This window comes from Astyanax mexicanus, chromosome 21 (genome assembly GCF_023375975.1).
Source record: "Astyanax mexicanus isolate ESR-SI-001 chromosome 21, AstMex3_surface, whole genome shotgun sequence".
In the NCBI taxonomy this organism is placed as follows: domain Eukaryota; kingdom Metazoa; phylum Chordata; class Actinopteri; order Characiformes; family Acestrorhamphidae; genus Astyanax; species Astyanax mexicanus.
The window spans coordinates 41043213-41059146 of record NC_064428.1 but is presented as its reverse complement, the minus strand read 5'-3'; the positions used below and the strand labels follow the sequence as shown (position 1 = coordinate 41059146).

Here is a 15934-nt window from a genome sequence, read left to right as displayed (position 1 = left end):
CGACAAATTTAAATAATCGACATTGTCGATTATATCAACTAATCGTTGCAGTCCTATTATTGTCCGTTCCTTAATTCCTCTGTGATGGGGAGCTGAATTTAGCTTTAATTGCTGCAGCCTCTGGTGCTGACTGTTCCACCATTTAAGGTGGAACGGAAAAATTAGCTTGCTAACTATCTAACTGAGGTGAACTACTAGCAGTTTTTAATGCTTGTTATGAAGAAAATGGTCGTAAAACATTGAAACAACACATAATTAGTGACTGTTGTCATTTTTAACATGGAAAATACACAATACTTAATAATTTGTGGGTTTCTACACCCTAGATATGCACACACTAAACAGGGGGGTAGGGTTTAGTGCTGAAATTGGATTAATAATCAATAATCAGTAACTTACTCTGTATGAGCTGCAGGGCCTCCTCTTTACTGCGGGTGATGTTCTCCTCCCTCCAGGACGACGGTCTGCGGGACTGGTTGTGTTTCACCAGCAGGTGAGAGCAGCGCACCTTATCCACTACACCTGCGCCCTCACCTGCACCCGACGGCCGCTCCCACTGACTCGCATTAGTGATGTGATTAAAGTAGTACACCCTACCTGATACACAGAGAAAGAGAATAGGAGAGAATTAATACACTAATGCATCTTAAAAATAAATTATAAGTAGAATATCATTGAAAAGTTACTTTATTTCAGTCATTTCGGTAATGAAAATGTGAAACTCATATATTATATAGATGTATTAAACACAGAGTGATCTATTTTAAGCGTTTATTCAAATTATTGTTGATGATTGCGGCTTACAGCCAATAAAAACCCAAAAATCTGTATCTCAGAAAATTAGATTATTATATAAAACTAATTGGTACTTTTGGCAGTGTGGGCAGTCCTGCTGATCCACTGTGTTTTATTATCAAGTCTAAAGTCAGTGCATTTTTATTTTCCCACAAAATCTTACAGCACTTCATATCTTACAGCTTCCCTCTGCTGACAACAATTATGTGGATGCAGATTTCATTTTCCAGCAGGACTTGGCACACTGCCCACACTACCAAAAGTACCAATGGGTCTTATATAATATTCTAATTTTTTGAGACACTGATTTTCAATTGGTCTTATTATATTATATTCCAATTTTCTGAGATACAGATTTTTTATTTTTTTTTACTGGCTGTAAACCATAATCAATAATCAACAATAAAGGAAAAAAACTCTTAAAATAGATCACTCTGTGTTTAATACATCTATATAATATATAAGTTTCACATTTTGAACTGAATCACTGAAATAAAGTAACTTTTTATTGATATTCTATATTTTGAATGCACTTGCACACTTAAAATGACACGACCCGGACCTTTCAGAAAACATAGAAATATTAAACAACACAAATATACATAAAAATGATCAAAATACAACATAATAATACAAATAATACACCCTGCTGCTGAATAACGCAGATTTCTGCGGGTTATAATTAATATAAACTGAAATCTGCATGACCAAATGAGTTTATACAGCATTTGTAGATATTAAACAGCAGTACAATATAAGTTACTGTTTAACACCGTGGAGTCTTTAAATCTGAATAAAATCACTAAAAACAGATCCTAGCTAATGCTAATGCTAACGCTAACCCTCCCACTGCAGCTGCTGTATGGAGCTCCTGCAGTGGCTAAGCTAAGCTAAGCTAGGCTATTTCAGGCTGATTCCTGCAGAATCTGCGGGGCTCAGCGGGGGAATCTGCGGGGATAAAGTACCTGAACTCCGGCTCATCCGTTTCTCCCACCCGGAGGGTAACTTCTCATCATCCGACATTATTAAATATGCAGAAATTTATAACAGAGTTAAACACAGACAAACACAGCGGAGTTAGCGCTGCTACTGCTGCTCCTCACTGCAGTTCCCGCTCACTCCCACAGGGGGCGGGGCCTAGCGCTACAAAATAAAATAAAATAAAATAAAATACACGGCAATAAACAATAGCACACATTAATAGTGAGAATGTATTTGATAAAAGTTGCATTTTATTAAAATGTTTAAATAACTTACTAAGGATTTTTTTATTATTATAAAAAAAAGAAAAAACAATGCATACATACATACAAAAACATACACAACACAATAATATTAATAATTTATTATCCATTGTTATTATATAAAAATGAAAAAAAAAAAACCTTGATGTGATAAAAAATAGCCCTTTTAAAAAAATGTATAAATATAAAATAAATAGTATGGATTTAACTTAGTGTTTTACGGTACTATTCGAAAGGCAACATATATAGTTTTTTCCATTCTATTTTAGTTATAGTATTTAGAGCTGGACTACGATAGCAATGTATTTCTTTATTAAAAAAAAAAAAAAAAAAAAAAAAAAGATATATATATATATATATATATATATATATATATATATATATATATATATATATATATATATATATTATTTTTTTTTCTTAAGAAAATTAAGGTAAAAAAACAATGAATAATTAAACTAAATTACTTTTTAAAATTAAGAATATAAATAATATATTTTTTTAAACACGCGTTTTTAATAACTAAATATAAACGGAAGATTATTATGAATATTAAAAAATAATTTCTGCAATATAATAATTAAAATAAATAATTCTAATTCTATTTTAAATATACAGATCGGCGCTGTAATATGATTATTATGGGCTGTTTTATATGCGGTTCATTTCGGGCTTTTATTATACTTCCGCAACGTCATTTTTAGTGGACGGCTGTCCCGTCGCTGTCCCGCCTTATTTTTCTGCGGATCTCGCGTTTCATTGGCCGAACAGCCCCGTCACTCAGGGTTAGGCGCTTGTGATTGGCTGGGCTCTTGGCGTGTGTTAGTGAACAGTGCTCGGTGTGTGATCGGTGGAGGAGCGTGATCGCGTTTCTGGGGAAAAACAGCGAATTCGGTAAAAAAAATCTAAATTATTCTGTGTTTTACAGCGAGTATGGACTGGTGTTCATATTTACACCAGTGCAGGGTTTATAATATAGCCGCGCGAGAGGAATAAATCGGTTTATTCAGCGCTAATTCGGATTAATCTTTAGCTGCAGCTGGATTTTACTGTTCATCTCTTATATAAACAGAGAATACATTTACTCAGCCTGCATACTCTATTTCCGTCCATATAATCTATCTACTTGTTTTTTTTGTGTATTCATATTAATCTGTCTGCATATCTGTCTGTGTATGTATGTATGTATGTATGTCTGTGTGTCTTTCTAGTCTATATTTATTCGTGTTTATCTATCTGTCTGTTTGCCTGTCTGCCTCTCTAGTCTATTTATTCATGTTTGTGTATCTATCTGTCTGTCTATATTTCTGTCTGTCTCTCCAGTCTATATTTATGCATAACTGTCTGTCTGTCTTCCTGTCTGTCTCTGTATCTGTATGTATGTCTGTCTCTCTAGTCTATCTTTATTTATGTTTGTGTATCTGTCTATATTATGTATTTTTATCAATCTGTGTATACGTATATAACTATTTATGTCTATCTCTAAGTTTATTTGTCTACCTGTCTCTAGTCTATATTCATGTTTGTGTATCTGTCTCTCTGTCTGTCTAATATTAATCTGTATGTAATATATATATTGATTACTATCTGTATGTGTATTAATCTGTCTGTATTATTTAATCTGTGTAATTTCTGTTATAATAATGATGAAGAAACTGAGCGCTGGCCTCAGTAGTAAAGATCACTGAGTCTGATTATTAAATGATTATTAATTAGATTATTATGTATTATAGTGGTGTTTTTTCTGGTTGTAATAGCTGGTTTATGGTGTGTTTTGTTGCAGGAAGAAGCTCAGAGATGATTGAGGTGGTGTGTAACGACCGGCTGGGTAAAAAGGTCCGGGTCAAGTGCAAGTATCCTTTACTCTACAGACTGTACAGTATGGGTGTGTAAATACTATATATATATATATATATATATATATATATATATATATATATATATATATATCATATTGCAATGTTTAGTTTTTCAGTGCTGCACAGATTTTAATTATTAGTTCAAATGTAAAGATCTTGATGGCAGTGTTATGCTTTATTTTTTAAAAGTCGCAGCAAATCACAATAAAATAAATCATTACCTGTGTAGTAAGTGGCATATTATGTGACAGCATATTAAAATAGTAAGTATACAGGTTAGTAAGTGGAATAAATAAACCTGAAATGTTGTTATATATATTTGGTTGGTGTGTGTGTGTATATCTTAACTGTATGTAATCAGCTCTGAGGACACGATTGGAGATCTGAAGAAGCTGATCGCTGCTCAGACCGGCACACGATGGGACAAAATCGTTCTGAAGAAATGGTGAGAGTTTATTATCAAAGCACGTTAATACATTATATCTTATGGAAGCCTAGTCTCAGACTGAGGTTTAGGTTTATTGTAGTGGAAAGTTGACCCTGATCCAGTGTAAATGTAGTAAATATTGAATATATATTATTAATATATATTGAATATATATAATTAATATTATTAATATTTACCTGTTCCTGTGTTTTCTCTCTCTCTCTCTCTCTCTCTCTCTCTCTCTCTCTCTCTCAGGTATACAATATTCAAGGATCATGTGACACTGGGAGACTGTATCCTTTACACACTCTAAGACTCTCCTAATATTATAGAACAAAAGTCTTTTACATAATAATAATAATAATAATAATGCAGAATTTACTGTGTGAATATTCATTCCTTTACTCATCTTCATCAGATGAGATCCATGATGGGATGAACCTGGAGCTTTATTACCAGTAGAGGGCAGCACACACACACACACACACACACACACACACACACACACACACACACACACACACACACACACACACACACACTCTACCAGTAAATTGAGTATTGTTGATTACATCATGCAAGACATTTTTGTTAAGTTCAGTTGTTTTGTTTTGATATTTGAGAATAAAATTATTTATATACATTAAAAACGTTTTACTGTTATTCTCTCGTTTCTTAAAGCGTCTCACTATTAATTTCTCATTTCTTAAGGTCAGATTAACAGACAATCAGATTAAATAATAAATTACTGATAAACATTTTACATTAATTTTATAATCTAATTATTGGAGAAAACTGGAGTTTATCAGTAATCTTAATTACCCTGATTGTAGTATTCATTACTTATTTACTTAAATTATTATTTATTTATAATAATAAAGTGTACAGAGATATATTTGGACTGAAGATGATGAATTTTGCTGATATATATAAGAGTTTTACTGCTGGATCAGCTGAACACAAATAACCTGCTGACTCTGAAACAGTATTCCACACACTCACTTTAATACACACTAATAATGATTCATCTCTAGATCATGTGATCACAGCTTCAGTCACCACAGCTCTACTGAATCACACACTCTCTCCTTCACACACACACAGATTAATTACACTAAATGACCAAACCAGTGCTCTATAAACCAACTACCATAAACTAGCACAAAAGACTCTCTGAACGACTCAGTGAATCTTCACTAGAACTACTTCTGTATGAATCACCAATTAAGCAACTACCAGAAATGAGTACAAATCATTAATACTCATACTCATTAATAGACTCTGTGAATCTTTACTAGAAACATTTCTGAATAAATGACCAAACAATGCTCACTGAATTAAATACTATAAACAAGGACAAATGAATCTCTGAACGACTCATTGCTCAGCGGAATAACTATCAAAAATGAGCCTCAGTGAATCTTTTGCTAGAAATTTTTTTGATTTACCAAAATGACCAAATTAGTGATCAGTGAATTAACTACCAGAAACAAACACAAACCACTCCCTGAACAACTCAGTGAATCTTTACCAGAAACATTTCTGTATAAATGACCAAATGACTCTCTGAACGACTCAGAGTTCAGTGAATTAACTGTGAAAAACGAGCACAAACAACTCAACACAAATGAATCAGTGAATCTTCAATGGAAACAAAGATCTGAAGGATTTACAAAACTCAACCACTCTTGCAAATGTAACTAGTTAACTGCCAGGTGAAATGCATTGTGGGCCAATTACTCTTTTAAACCAAACACAGGAATTATGCTTATAACTGTGAAATAATCAGACTCGTTCACATAATTAGTGGTTAAGAAGTTAAAACAATTTAATAAGATTCTTAATGAGAGTTGGATCAGAGAGATGTGAGGAATCACTCAGCGAGTGAACGAGTGAATCAGGGAGTCAGAACTGAGTGATTCGATGAGTCGTTCTGTGTGTGGATGAATCAGTGAATCGGTGAATCAGCAGTAGTCTGAATGTTCCTCTTCTACGTAGTTCGCAGGAAACAGCCCCACCTACAGACACAAACACATAAAAACAACAGTTAAATATATATAAAATAATATATGTAATATATATTGTCCTTCTGGAACAGTGCAGTGTTTTAAAGTGTTCAGTAAAGCTAGAACCTCCGGTTCTTACCCTGCCGTAAACTTCTCCTTTCCACCAGCCGTTGTGAGCTTTCTTGGAGATGATCTTCACCGTGTCTCCTTCTCTCAGAGAGAGCTCAGTACGATCCCGCGCCGAAAAATCGTATCTCACCTTCGCCGTGCCGAAATAACGCTCACTCATACCTGCACACATATATTATACCACAATTAGCCACGTTTTAGCTGGATACCTTTAGCCACATTCTAATTACTGTATTGTTCACACTATAAGGCTCACTGGATTATAAGGCACATTATGTGACACTAGTAAGGAACAGAGGTGTCGCCATCTTTTACTTCTGCTTCAGCAGATCTTGCCTAAAGCTAAGTAAACAAAACTGTTATTTATAAAAAGAACATTTTCTTTTAAAGTTAAGCAAGAGGTGAATAATAATCTACACAGATTTCTCTTCTGAAAACAGTTTATTTGTGTGAATTTTTATTTACAGTAAATAAATAATAATGATATAAATATAAATAATTTTCCCAAATTCCACCAAGGCTAGCTGCAGTTAGCGGCTAACCCCACCCGATAGCACTAGACTGAGGAACCCTGAGTGTTCTCATAAGCTAGGCTAATATTAGCCAGTGTTTTGTCCCTCGTAGCTTTAACATTTTAGCACAGTAAACACACAGACTACAATCTGGTATACTCAGCTTTTTATCTACAATGTATAGATAAAGCCTTCCGTAATTTATGCACTACTGGTCAGACAAAAAACTAAAATTAAGCTGAATATGGATAAAATCGTGGCCAAATTTCAAAATACTAAGCAAAAAAATCCAAGCAGTTCAGTTTGGTGGTTTGATGGTTTGTGATCATCCATCTTCCTCTTGATTATATTCCAGAGGATTTTAATTTGGTAAAATCAAAGAAACTCATCATTTTTAGGTGCAATCTTAATTTTTTCCAAAGCTGTTTACTTATGCAAGGCAATTTAAGCAGAAAATAATGGTGCAATTTCCAGATTTGTGGTAAATGATTAATGTCTGACAATTATAAGCACATAGTTAATATTGGTAAAAAAATATTGGTAATATTAATAAAAATACAGCATAGAAATCCTTGTTTTGGCAACAGGAACCAATAAAATGGTGGATATCAGTCATCTCTACATAGTTCACATCAAATGGCTGCTACACTCTGAAGTGTGTGATATAGAGAGTGTTATAGTGTGTGTGTGTGTTTGTGTGTTTGTGTAAAAGTGTGAGACACTTTCTCATACATTAAAAATAAAGGCGCTACAAAATACTTCTCCTTTTTTTTAGTTAATTTAACAACCATCTTTGTTAACCATGTGCCAGAAGTCATGGGACTCCAGAGTATTATCGGTGTTGCTATGGTGCAGGAGTCGACTGCTAAGTGGCTGCAAAGATGTTGCGTAGCTATAGGTGTATCGGTGGTATAGGTAGGTGTTAGTTGTTAAGATGTTTCCTGGTGGTTGCTAAGATGTTGCTAAGTGGTTGCTATTTTGAAGCTGCTGGTTAGTGATTGGTTGATTGTTGCACTGTGGGTGGTGGTGCTTTCTCTTCCTGCAACACTCAATTCAATTTTAATGTCAATTTGTCTCATAAGATATCAACTCATAACTTATACAAGCTCCAAGGTGTGTGTGTATTACCTCTGGATGGTTGGTGTGTGTGTGAGGACACACTCTGCTCAGGCTGTTTGTAGGCGATTAGTAGGCAAGTGTCCACGTCCTTAAAACACTCCTTCAGAGAGTTCTCCTGATAGTACTGAACCAGATCCTGAAACATCAAAAGAACATCAAAAGTACTTAGGCCACATTTCCAAACATTTGTAGACATCCCTTCTAATGAACGCTGCATTTAGATATTTTAATACAATAAAGTTGCCTTATATTACACACAGACAATACGATATATATTTTATAATTTACACTGAAAATAAAAAAGTGTAAATTATCATTATTTTTTAGAATATATGTTCCTACCAAAGTTCAAAAATCCATATTATCTGTGAGTATAAAGTGATAAAATGGCACTAACCTTATTATAAAATAAAATTAAAGTAAAATATGACAAATTTAACATAGTAAGAAAAAAAGCCGTAATATTCTGAAATCTTTTTACTAACCAAAAGATTGATAACTGGCTGAGGGTGTATGTGCGACCAAATATATTTGAGGAAATTCTAGAAAATCGTAAATTTACTAATCACTAATAGCAAAACAGTAAAACACACCAGTATTTATTTATTTGTTTGTTTATGAGTGAGCGGATGTGATATCTCGTAATTGTTTTTTTTTTATTTTTTTTTATTTTTTAAATGTTAAATTTTCTTACAATCAGTCCTTTGAAGGCTTTCTTGTCATTGATTCTGTAGAGACCTTCAGCCAGAGTGATCTTAATGTGTCTGATATCCATACTGAACCTGAGAGAGAGATCAAACATGAACATAATCGTCTTTATATGATTTAATTCAGATGTAAAACATGGTATTTATATCTTGTGTTTTGTATCGTACTTGATGCTGATGGCGAATTCTCCACCGTCTTTCTGTCGAACCAGAAACGTCCCATCAGAGCGAGAGGTCAGGAGACTCTTAGCCTCTGTACGGTCCATGTTACCTGCATACCTGATACAAACACATATATATTTACTTTATATTTTTATCAACTGAGAAAAATACAGTCCTATTCCAATCCCAGCAACAACTAACATTCTCTACAGGCATGACCTACAGTATATATACCTGTATATATTCTATAGGCATGACCTATAAATGCACAAACTCCTTCTATCTCGATATGCAAATGTTTATAGATGCATTCTTTGTAGGCATGCCCCCTATAGATGCATCCTTTATAGGCCAAACATCTATAGATACATGCTTTATAGGCAGAATTATAAGTATGCTGTCTAAAGGCATGTCCTGAACAAGCATATCCCCTGTTGGTACATCCTTTATAGGCATTATTTTATAGATAAATATTTTATAAGCATGCCCCCTATAGATACATCCTTTATAGACATGTTCTTTAAGGATACATCCTTTATAGGCTTGCCCCCTATAGATGCATCCTTTATAGGCAGAACCTCTATAGACACATAGTTTATAGACGGAACCTCTATATGTATGCCCTCTATAGACAAGTCCTTTACAGGCATTTTCCCTATATGAATGTCCTTTATAGGCATGTTTTTATAGGCTTGTTCTTTAAAGGAATGTTCTTTATAGGCATTTTTTATAGATAAATCCGTTATAAGCATATTCTTTATAGGAACGATGTCTATAGGCAATGTTCTGTAAAGGCAAAACCTATATAGGCATGACGCTTACATGCAAATCCTTTATAAGCACAATCTTTTTAGATATGTTATTAATAGGTAAGTTCTCAGAACCTGTCTTGGGGCCCTGTTCTCACCTTAACCACATGCACATCGCTATCAACAGCATGTTATCACAGTTACGGGCTGCATTCAGGTACTTTAAGTTGCATGCCACAGACGTGCAACTGAACAAACACAGCTTGTCTATTACCTGTAGAGAAGTACTGCCAATAGATAGGAGATATGATTTAAACATAAAGCCATCGGCACCATGAGAGGTAAGAGGTAATTTGTTTAACTTCCTGTGCAACTATTATAGAAAACAACATTGTAAAGGTAGCCTATTTAAAATTCTATAACGACTGAGGCCCCCTAGTGGCCGGAGATCATGGGCATGTGCACAATAGGCCTGGTATGTAATCTGATCCTTGATTGGCAGCATTAATAATGGTGGGCTCACCCAGTGTTATTGGTTGTCACGTGTGCAGGAGCAGGGAGGACGTGAGGCGGACTCAATTACAAATATTTATTAAATAAACAAAAACTGAACAATACAAGGAAACAAGGATAACGTATAAACTAAGAAACATGGCACACATGAACTGACGAAAAACGTACAACACCGGATCCACATTACAGGACTATATAAAGACACGGACAAACAGGAAACACCTGACGACAAGGTAACGAGGGGGCGGAGCTACTACTGACACAGGTGACAACAGGTAACGTAATTACACAGAAGAACACTGGGGCGGGCTACAAATGACCATAAACAATGGGACAGGAACTAGAGAACCGACAGAAGGTAAACAAACACAGGGCACATGATACAGAGAGACAGAAAACAGGGACAGACACAGGCTAGGGTGTTACATTGGTAAACACTGCTCGGCATGCATATTACAGGCGATTACTGATAATTCCACCACAGGAAGTTATAAAAGGGAAACATTTGATACAGTACTGAATATTAATGTATTGTTTTATATAAGTGTGTTTTTTGGTTTCTCACCAGGCAAAGCCGCTTAAGTCAGGTGGTGGTCTCTAAAAAAGGAGAAAACACAACCAAATCAGTTTGCTTAACTTCCTTAACTTTTTTAGCATGAAGATTAGTACAGATACAATCAACCTTTTGCACTCAGCAAGCGTTACGGCCTCGGGATACTGTTCCTGTTACCGTTTAGGGCAATAACAGTGCTCCAGTACTGTAGGGGCGCTACAACGTGGTAGCTTATATCTATTGGAAGACTAGATCTATTGAGCGCTACGTTTTAGCTGCTAGGATGCTAGCTAAGCCTTAGTGCAATGTTTACACCATTCATTTTTCTCATAATTACATAATTTCTTTTAGTTAAGTCGTCTTTGTAGTCTACAGAGTAAACCGAGGCCTTTAGAGGGATCACACCAGGTATATTTTGAGTTGCCAAGCAACAGCAGCTTTGTTAATGGTAATCAGATTGATGTTAGCAGCTAGGAAGCTATATAATCCCACAGTGTGATCCCTCTTATTACAGCAGATTTAAACATGTTAGTAAAAAGATCTGGGAGTGTAATTTGACCTTGAGACTGGATGACCTCTTGAGCCCCGCCTCACTCACCGGTATGAAGGGCTGAACTTTACTGCAGGGGAACCAGCCGACCTCACCTATAGACAGATTCCTGCCCTGTAATACACACATCACACACACACACACCACACACACCATACACACAATTGCAGTTACAGTTACATTCCACAGATGATGGTATGGTATGATGATTGATGGATGATAAAATGCTTTTGCTGTAGGATATGCAGTGGTATGAATTTAGACGGGATGAGTGAATTGATTGATGGAAGGAATAGATGGGATGTACAATGGAGAAATAGCTGGATGGATGGATGTTTTGAGAGTATGATTGTTGGTAGGATAGATGAATGACAAGATGTTAGGATTGATTGTACAATGACAAGATAAATGGATGGATGGAAAAATTGATTAATGGATGGATTGTAAGACAGTAGGATCGATAGGTGAATGAATGGATGGATGGTAGGAGGATAAAATAGTTAATAGTATAGTAGAATAGATTGTAATTTAGATAGATAGACAGATAGAAAGATAAAGTACATAGATAGATAGATAGATAGATAGATAGATAGATAGATAGATAGATAGATAGATAGATAGATAGATAGACAGACAAACACACATTATTCACTAATAAGAGCAGTGGTGGTAGTTTTAGACACTGTTACTGTAACTTAAACCCTATCCGGACGGGATTAGTGTCTCAGGGGGTTCTGGGGTAATTTTCTCTTATATGGGCACGCCACGGTTTCCACGGAGATCCACGTTAAAAACACAACAGCGAGTGGAAATGGAGGAGCTACTGAACTCTGTGATGTCATGTGACCGAGAAAAACTAAAAACTCACTGATCCTCCTGTTTTTCCAATTGCAGTCCGGATGCAGGAGTTTTATCACTAGTGTGAGTAGAAGTGTGAAATATTTTTCACAGACGTCCCCCTGAAAAACGAATCCCATCCTAATTTGATTTAAGACCTCCGTAGTAAAACAATCGTAAATATCTGGATGCAGATAGTGTGATATAGTGTGATATAGTTGGGGCGGCTGGTCTGGTTTAGTTATTAGCTGTCAGAGTTCACAGTAGAGGCTGTGTATAGATTACGGTAAACACTGACGTCTGATGTTATAAATGCTACGTGGCTAGGCTCTGTAGCACTTTGCGCTGCAGTGCAGCATGGGAACGGGGTCTACGCTGCAGGTCGTGGGCTGCACCACGGGGTTGTGGTGAATGTTAAAGCGCTGGAGCTGAAACCCACACGACTCGGCCTGTGACACGCTTTACATTTCCCTGCACTGACAGCGATTGCAGTGTTTATATAACTACAGGTAGCGCTGAGAGCTAGCGTAGCGCAGTGTGTCTACACTGACCTACAATACAATCAGACACAATATCATTAAAGAACAAAGATTAATGGCTCTTAACCCTCTATGGCATGAGGGTCAAAAAGGTCAAACTGCTTGAAGCAACAAATAAAAAAACACTGCTATAGTAAGTTTACAACAAAAATATAAACAGCCAAATATACTTATTTACATATTATTGCACATATTCATACTTTTATTTATGACCTACTTCTACGCCTTGTTTTATTAGACATAGATATGCCGTATAAAATTATATTAAATATACAGTGAGTCCAAGAAGTATTTGATCCCTTGCTGATTTTCTTCGTTGGCCCACTAATAAAGACATGATCATTCTATACTTTTAATGGTAGATGTATTCTTACATGGAGAGACAGAATATTAAAAAGAAAATCCAGAAAATAAATCTAAGGAATATATATTAATTGATTTGTATTTCATGGAGTGAAATAAGTATTTGATCCCTTAGTATTCATTAGCAGTTCTGGCTTTTACAGACCAGTTAGACACTCCCACTCAACTTGTTACCTGACCTGAAGCCACCTGTTCTCACTAATCACTTGTGTGAAAAACACCTGTCCACAGAATCAGACAGATCACACAGATTTCAAGTCTCCAACATGGGTAAAACCAAAGAGCTGTCACAGGACCTCAGAGTCAGAATTGTTGACCTTCACAAAGCTGGAATGGGCTACAAAAAGATTAGTAAGGTGTTGGATGTGAAAGTAACAACTATTGGTGCAATTATCAGAAAGTTTAAAGAGTATAACATGACAATCAACAGACCTCGGCCCGGTGCTCCAAAGAAGATTTCGCCTCGTGGGGTGGCAATGATGCTGAGAACGGTCAGAAATCGTCCTGCAACCACTCGGCAGGAGTTAGCAAATGACCTGAAGGCAGCTGGGACCACAGTTTGCAAGGAAACAATTGGCAACACTTTGCGCAACAATGGATTCACATCCTGCAGTGCCCGAAAGGTACCCCTGCTGAAGAGAGCACATGTGGAGGCACGCCTCAAGTATGCCAATGATCATTTGAAAGATGAACCAAGTTATTGGGAGAAGGTTTTGTGGTCAGACGAGACCAAAATTGAACTTTTTGGCCTCAACTCCACCCGCCATGTGTGGAGGAAGAAAAATGCTGCCTATGACCCCAAGAACACTGTGCCCACCGTCAAGCATGGAGGTGGAAGCATAATGTTTTGGGGGTGTTTCTCTGCCAAGGGTACAGGGCTACTTCACCGCATCACTGGGAAGATGGATGGAGCCATGTACCGCACAATCCTGAGGGACAACCTCCTCCCCTCTGCCAGGGATCTGAAAATGGGCCGTGGTTGGGTCTTCCAACATGATAACGACCCTAAACATACAGCAAAGGCAACAAAGGATTGGCTCAAGAAAAATCACATTAAGGTCATGGAGTGGCCCAGCCAGTCGCCAGACCTCAATCCGATCGAAAATCTATGGAGGGAGCTGAAGGTCAGAGTTGCCAAGCGACAGCCCACCAACCTTCATGATTTAGAGAGGATCTGCAAAGAAGAGTGGGCCAAAATTCCCCCTGGTGTGTGTGCTAAACTTGTGGTTAACTACAACAAACGTCTCACCGCTGTGCTTGCAAACAAAGGCTTTGCCACTAAGTATTGAGTGTGTTTGGCAAGAGGGATCAAATACTTATTTTCCTCATTGAAATACAAATTAATTAAAATATATTTTTTAAAATTATATTCTGGATTTTTGTCTTGATATTCTGTCTCTCCATGTTAGAATATATGTACCATTAAAAGTGCAGAAGGATAGTGTCTTTATTAGTGGGCAAACAAAGAAAATCAGCAAGGGATCAAATACTTCTTGGACTCACTGTATATATAAAAGTAAGTAAGTAAATAAATAAATATGGTATGGAACGAGGGTTAACACAAAAAAGCCTGAATTGTTTTATTGGTTAGATTAGATTTAGAAAAGTAGATTGCTTGCAAACCTCATGCAGATATATCTCAGGCAGATATACCACCTATAAGAAAAGGTTCTCAGAGGACACTATTGGGTAGTGTAGCTCCTTTTGAGAGATTGTTGACTTCTAGACATCTAGACTTGCCTCTACATCACACTCAAAGACATTTTATCCAGCTGACTTTAATGTGGACTGAAAAGTTCACACTGTAAACTGTACAGTACAGTTTTTTTCCTAGCAAGTGTTGCACAGTGCTTCCAGGCAGATTGGCCGGTGGCCAGGAGCCCGACGGTAACCCCTGCATCTCGGTTCTCCTGACTCAGGCTGTATTGGACGTTAGAGGATGTTGAAAGTGCTGAACAGCAGCTTTTTTACTGAACTAAAACCAAAGCCTAACCAGTTTCACTCCTGTTTTTGTGGAAAGCAGACACAACACCGGGACTTTCTCCCAGAGTGGGGGTCTGGCACTGTTCTAAACTTAACACAGCTAACGCTAGCTCAACTCTAAGACTGTTAGCATGATTTGGAATTGTTCACAGGGCCTAAAAATGCCATGATAGCATTTGAGCTAAACTGTCCCGTTAATATATTCAAACCTCTGTTAAAGGAGAAATCCGATGTGAAATGGACTTGGATTGTAATGAAACATGATAAGGAGTTTAAAACCAGTGATAGGGGCATAGCACTGCCCATGCAAAGAAAAGGCTGTTTTTACACCATTAACAAAAACACAATGTAACTTCAAACTTCATTGGTAGAATTCTAAAGCACTGACATTTAAAGGGGACTTATTTTGCAAAACTCACTTTTTTGTGTGCACCATAAGAAAACCGGCATAGAACCACTGTGGCTCCACCCATTACTTGTTAACCACCCACAAGAGCCAAACCTACTTGATCAGTTGAAGAAAGACCATTTCAGCCAGCAGACTTTGTCTTAGGGAGGGATCTATATCTACTGTCTGTGGAAAGTTTTCTAATGATGTAAAAATAACCATTTCTTTGCACGGGCAACACTATGCCCCTATCACTTGCATTTTAAGCCTGTTGGCACTGTATTTGGGAAACTATTCACTTATTAGTCCTAAAGCCGGAACCATTATGAATTGAACAGAGTGGTGCTATGGTCCTCACCTCCCACCACTGGAGGTCCACGTCTGCACGGGTCAGCTCGATTACATCACCCTGAGTGAGCTGCAGGTGTTGGCCGAATGCTACCGGTGGCGGGGGCAGCCCATAATAATCATGACACACTTGCATTTTTGGAAGACCTGA

General features: G+C 36.8%; 3 protein-coding genes across 8 annotated transcripts in view; 1 reads left to right on the top strand and 2 right to left on the bottom strand.

The window, feature by feature from the left end:
• The window catches only part of pin1 (peptidylprolyl cis/trans isomerase, NIMA-interacting 1), an 8185-nt gene extending 6262 nt beyond the window's left edge, over positions 1–1923 (bottom strand). Inside the window, exons 1-2 of the mRNA XM_007238339.4 lie at positions 1761–1923; positions 400–597 (exon numbers count right to left, since the gene is read on the bottom strand). Of these exons, the coding sequence (XP_007238401.3) occupies positions 400–597; positions 1761–1818 (256 nt within the window). The 5' untranslated portion in view covers positions 1819–1923. The remainder of the gene's footprint in view (positions 1–399; positions 598–1760) is intronic.
• Positions 1924–2809: 886 nt separating this feature from the next.
• On the top strand, positions 2810–4975 carry ubl5 (ubiquitin like 5). 4 transcript variants are annotated; one of them, XM_049469449.1, is made up of 6 exons: positions 2810–2933; positions 3823–3892; positions 4260–4343; positions 4581–4618; positions 4744–4813; positions 4868–4975. In XM_049469449.1, exons 2-5 carry the CDS (start codon positions 3837–3839, stop codon positions 4785–4787), a joined length of 222 nt encoding a protein of 73 aa, XP_049325406.1. In that variant the 5' UTR covers positions 2810–2933; positions 3823–3836; the 3' UTR covers positions 4788–4813; positions 4868–4975. The 4 variants fall into 4 exon arrangements, with proteins under 4 accessions (XP_049325406.1, XP_049325405.1, XP_049325404.1 ...); XM_049469448.1 differs by having other exon boundaries at positions 4744–4823; XM_049469447.1 differs by having other exon boundaries at positions 4744–4827.
• Positions 4976–6128: 1153 nt separating this feature from the next.
• Positions 6129–15934, bottom strand: part of LOC103046734 (proto-oncogene vav) — a 33394-nt gene continuing 23588 nt past the window's right edge. For 2 of the 3 annotated variants that reach the window (XM_049469410.1, XM_049469409.1), the window contains exons 20-27: positions 15794–15930; positions 11335–11439; positions 10788–10819; positions 8967–9077; positions 8786–8873; positions 8101–8227; positions 6471–6622; positions 6129–6343 (exon numbers count right to left, since the gene is read on the bottom strand). In XM_049469410.1, coding sequence (XP_049325367.1) covers positions 6290–6343; positions 6471–6622; positions 8101–8227; positions 8786–8873; positions 8967–9077; positions 10788–10819; positions 11335–11439; positions 15794–15930 — 806 coding nt within the window. In that variant the 3' untranslated portion in view covers positions 6129–6289. The remainder of the gene's footprint in view (positions 6344–6470; positions 6623–8100; positions 8228–8785; positions 8874–8966; positions 9078–10787; positions 10820–11334; positions 11440–15793; positions 15931–15934) is intronic. The other variant, XM_049469411.1, reaches the window with a different exon arrangement.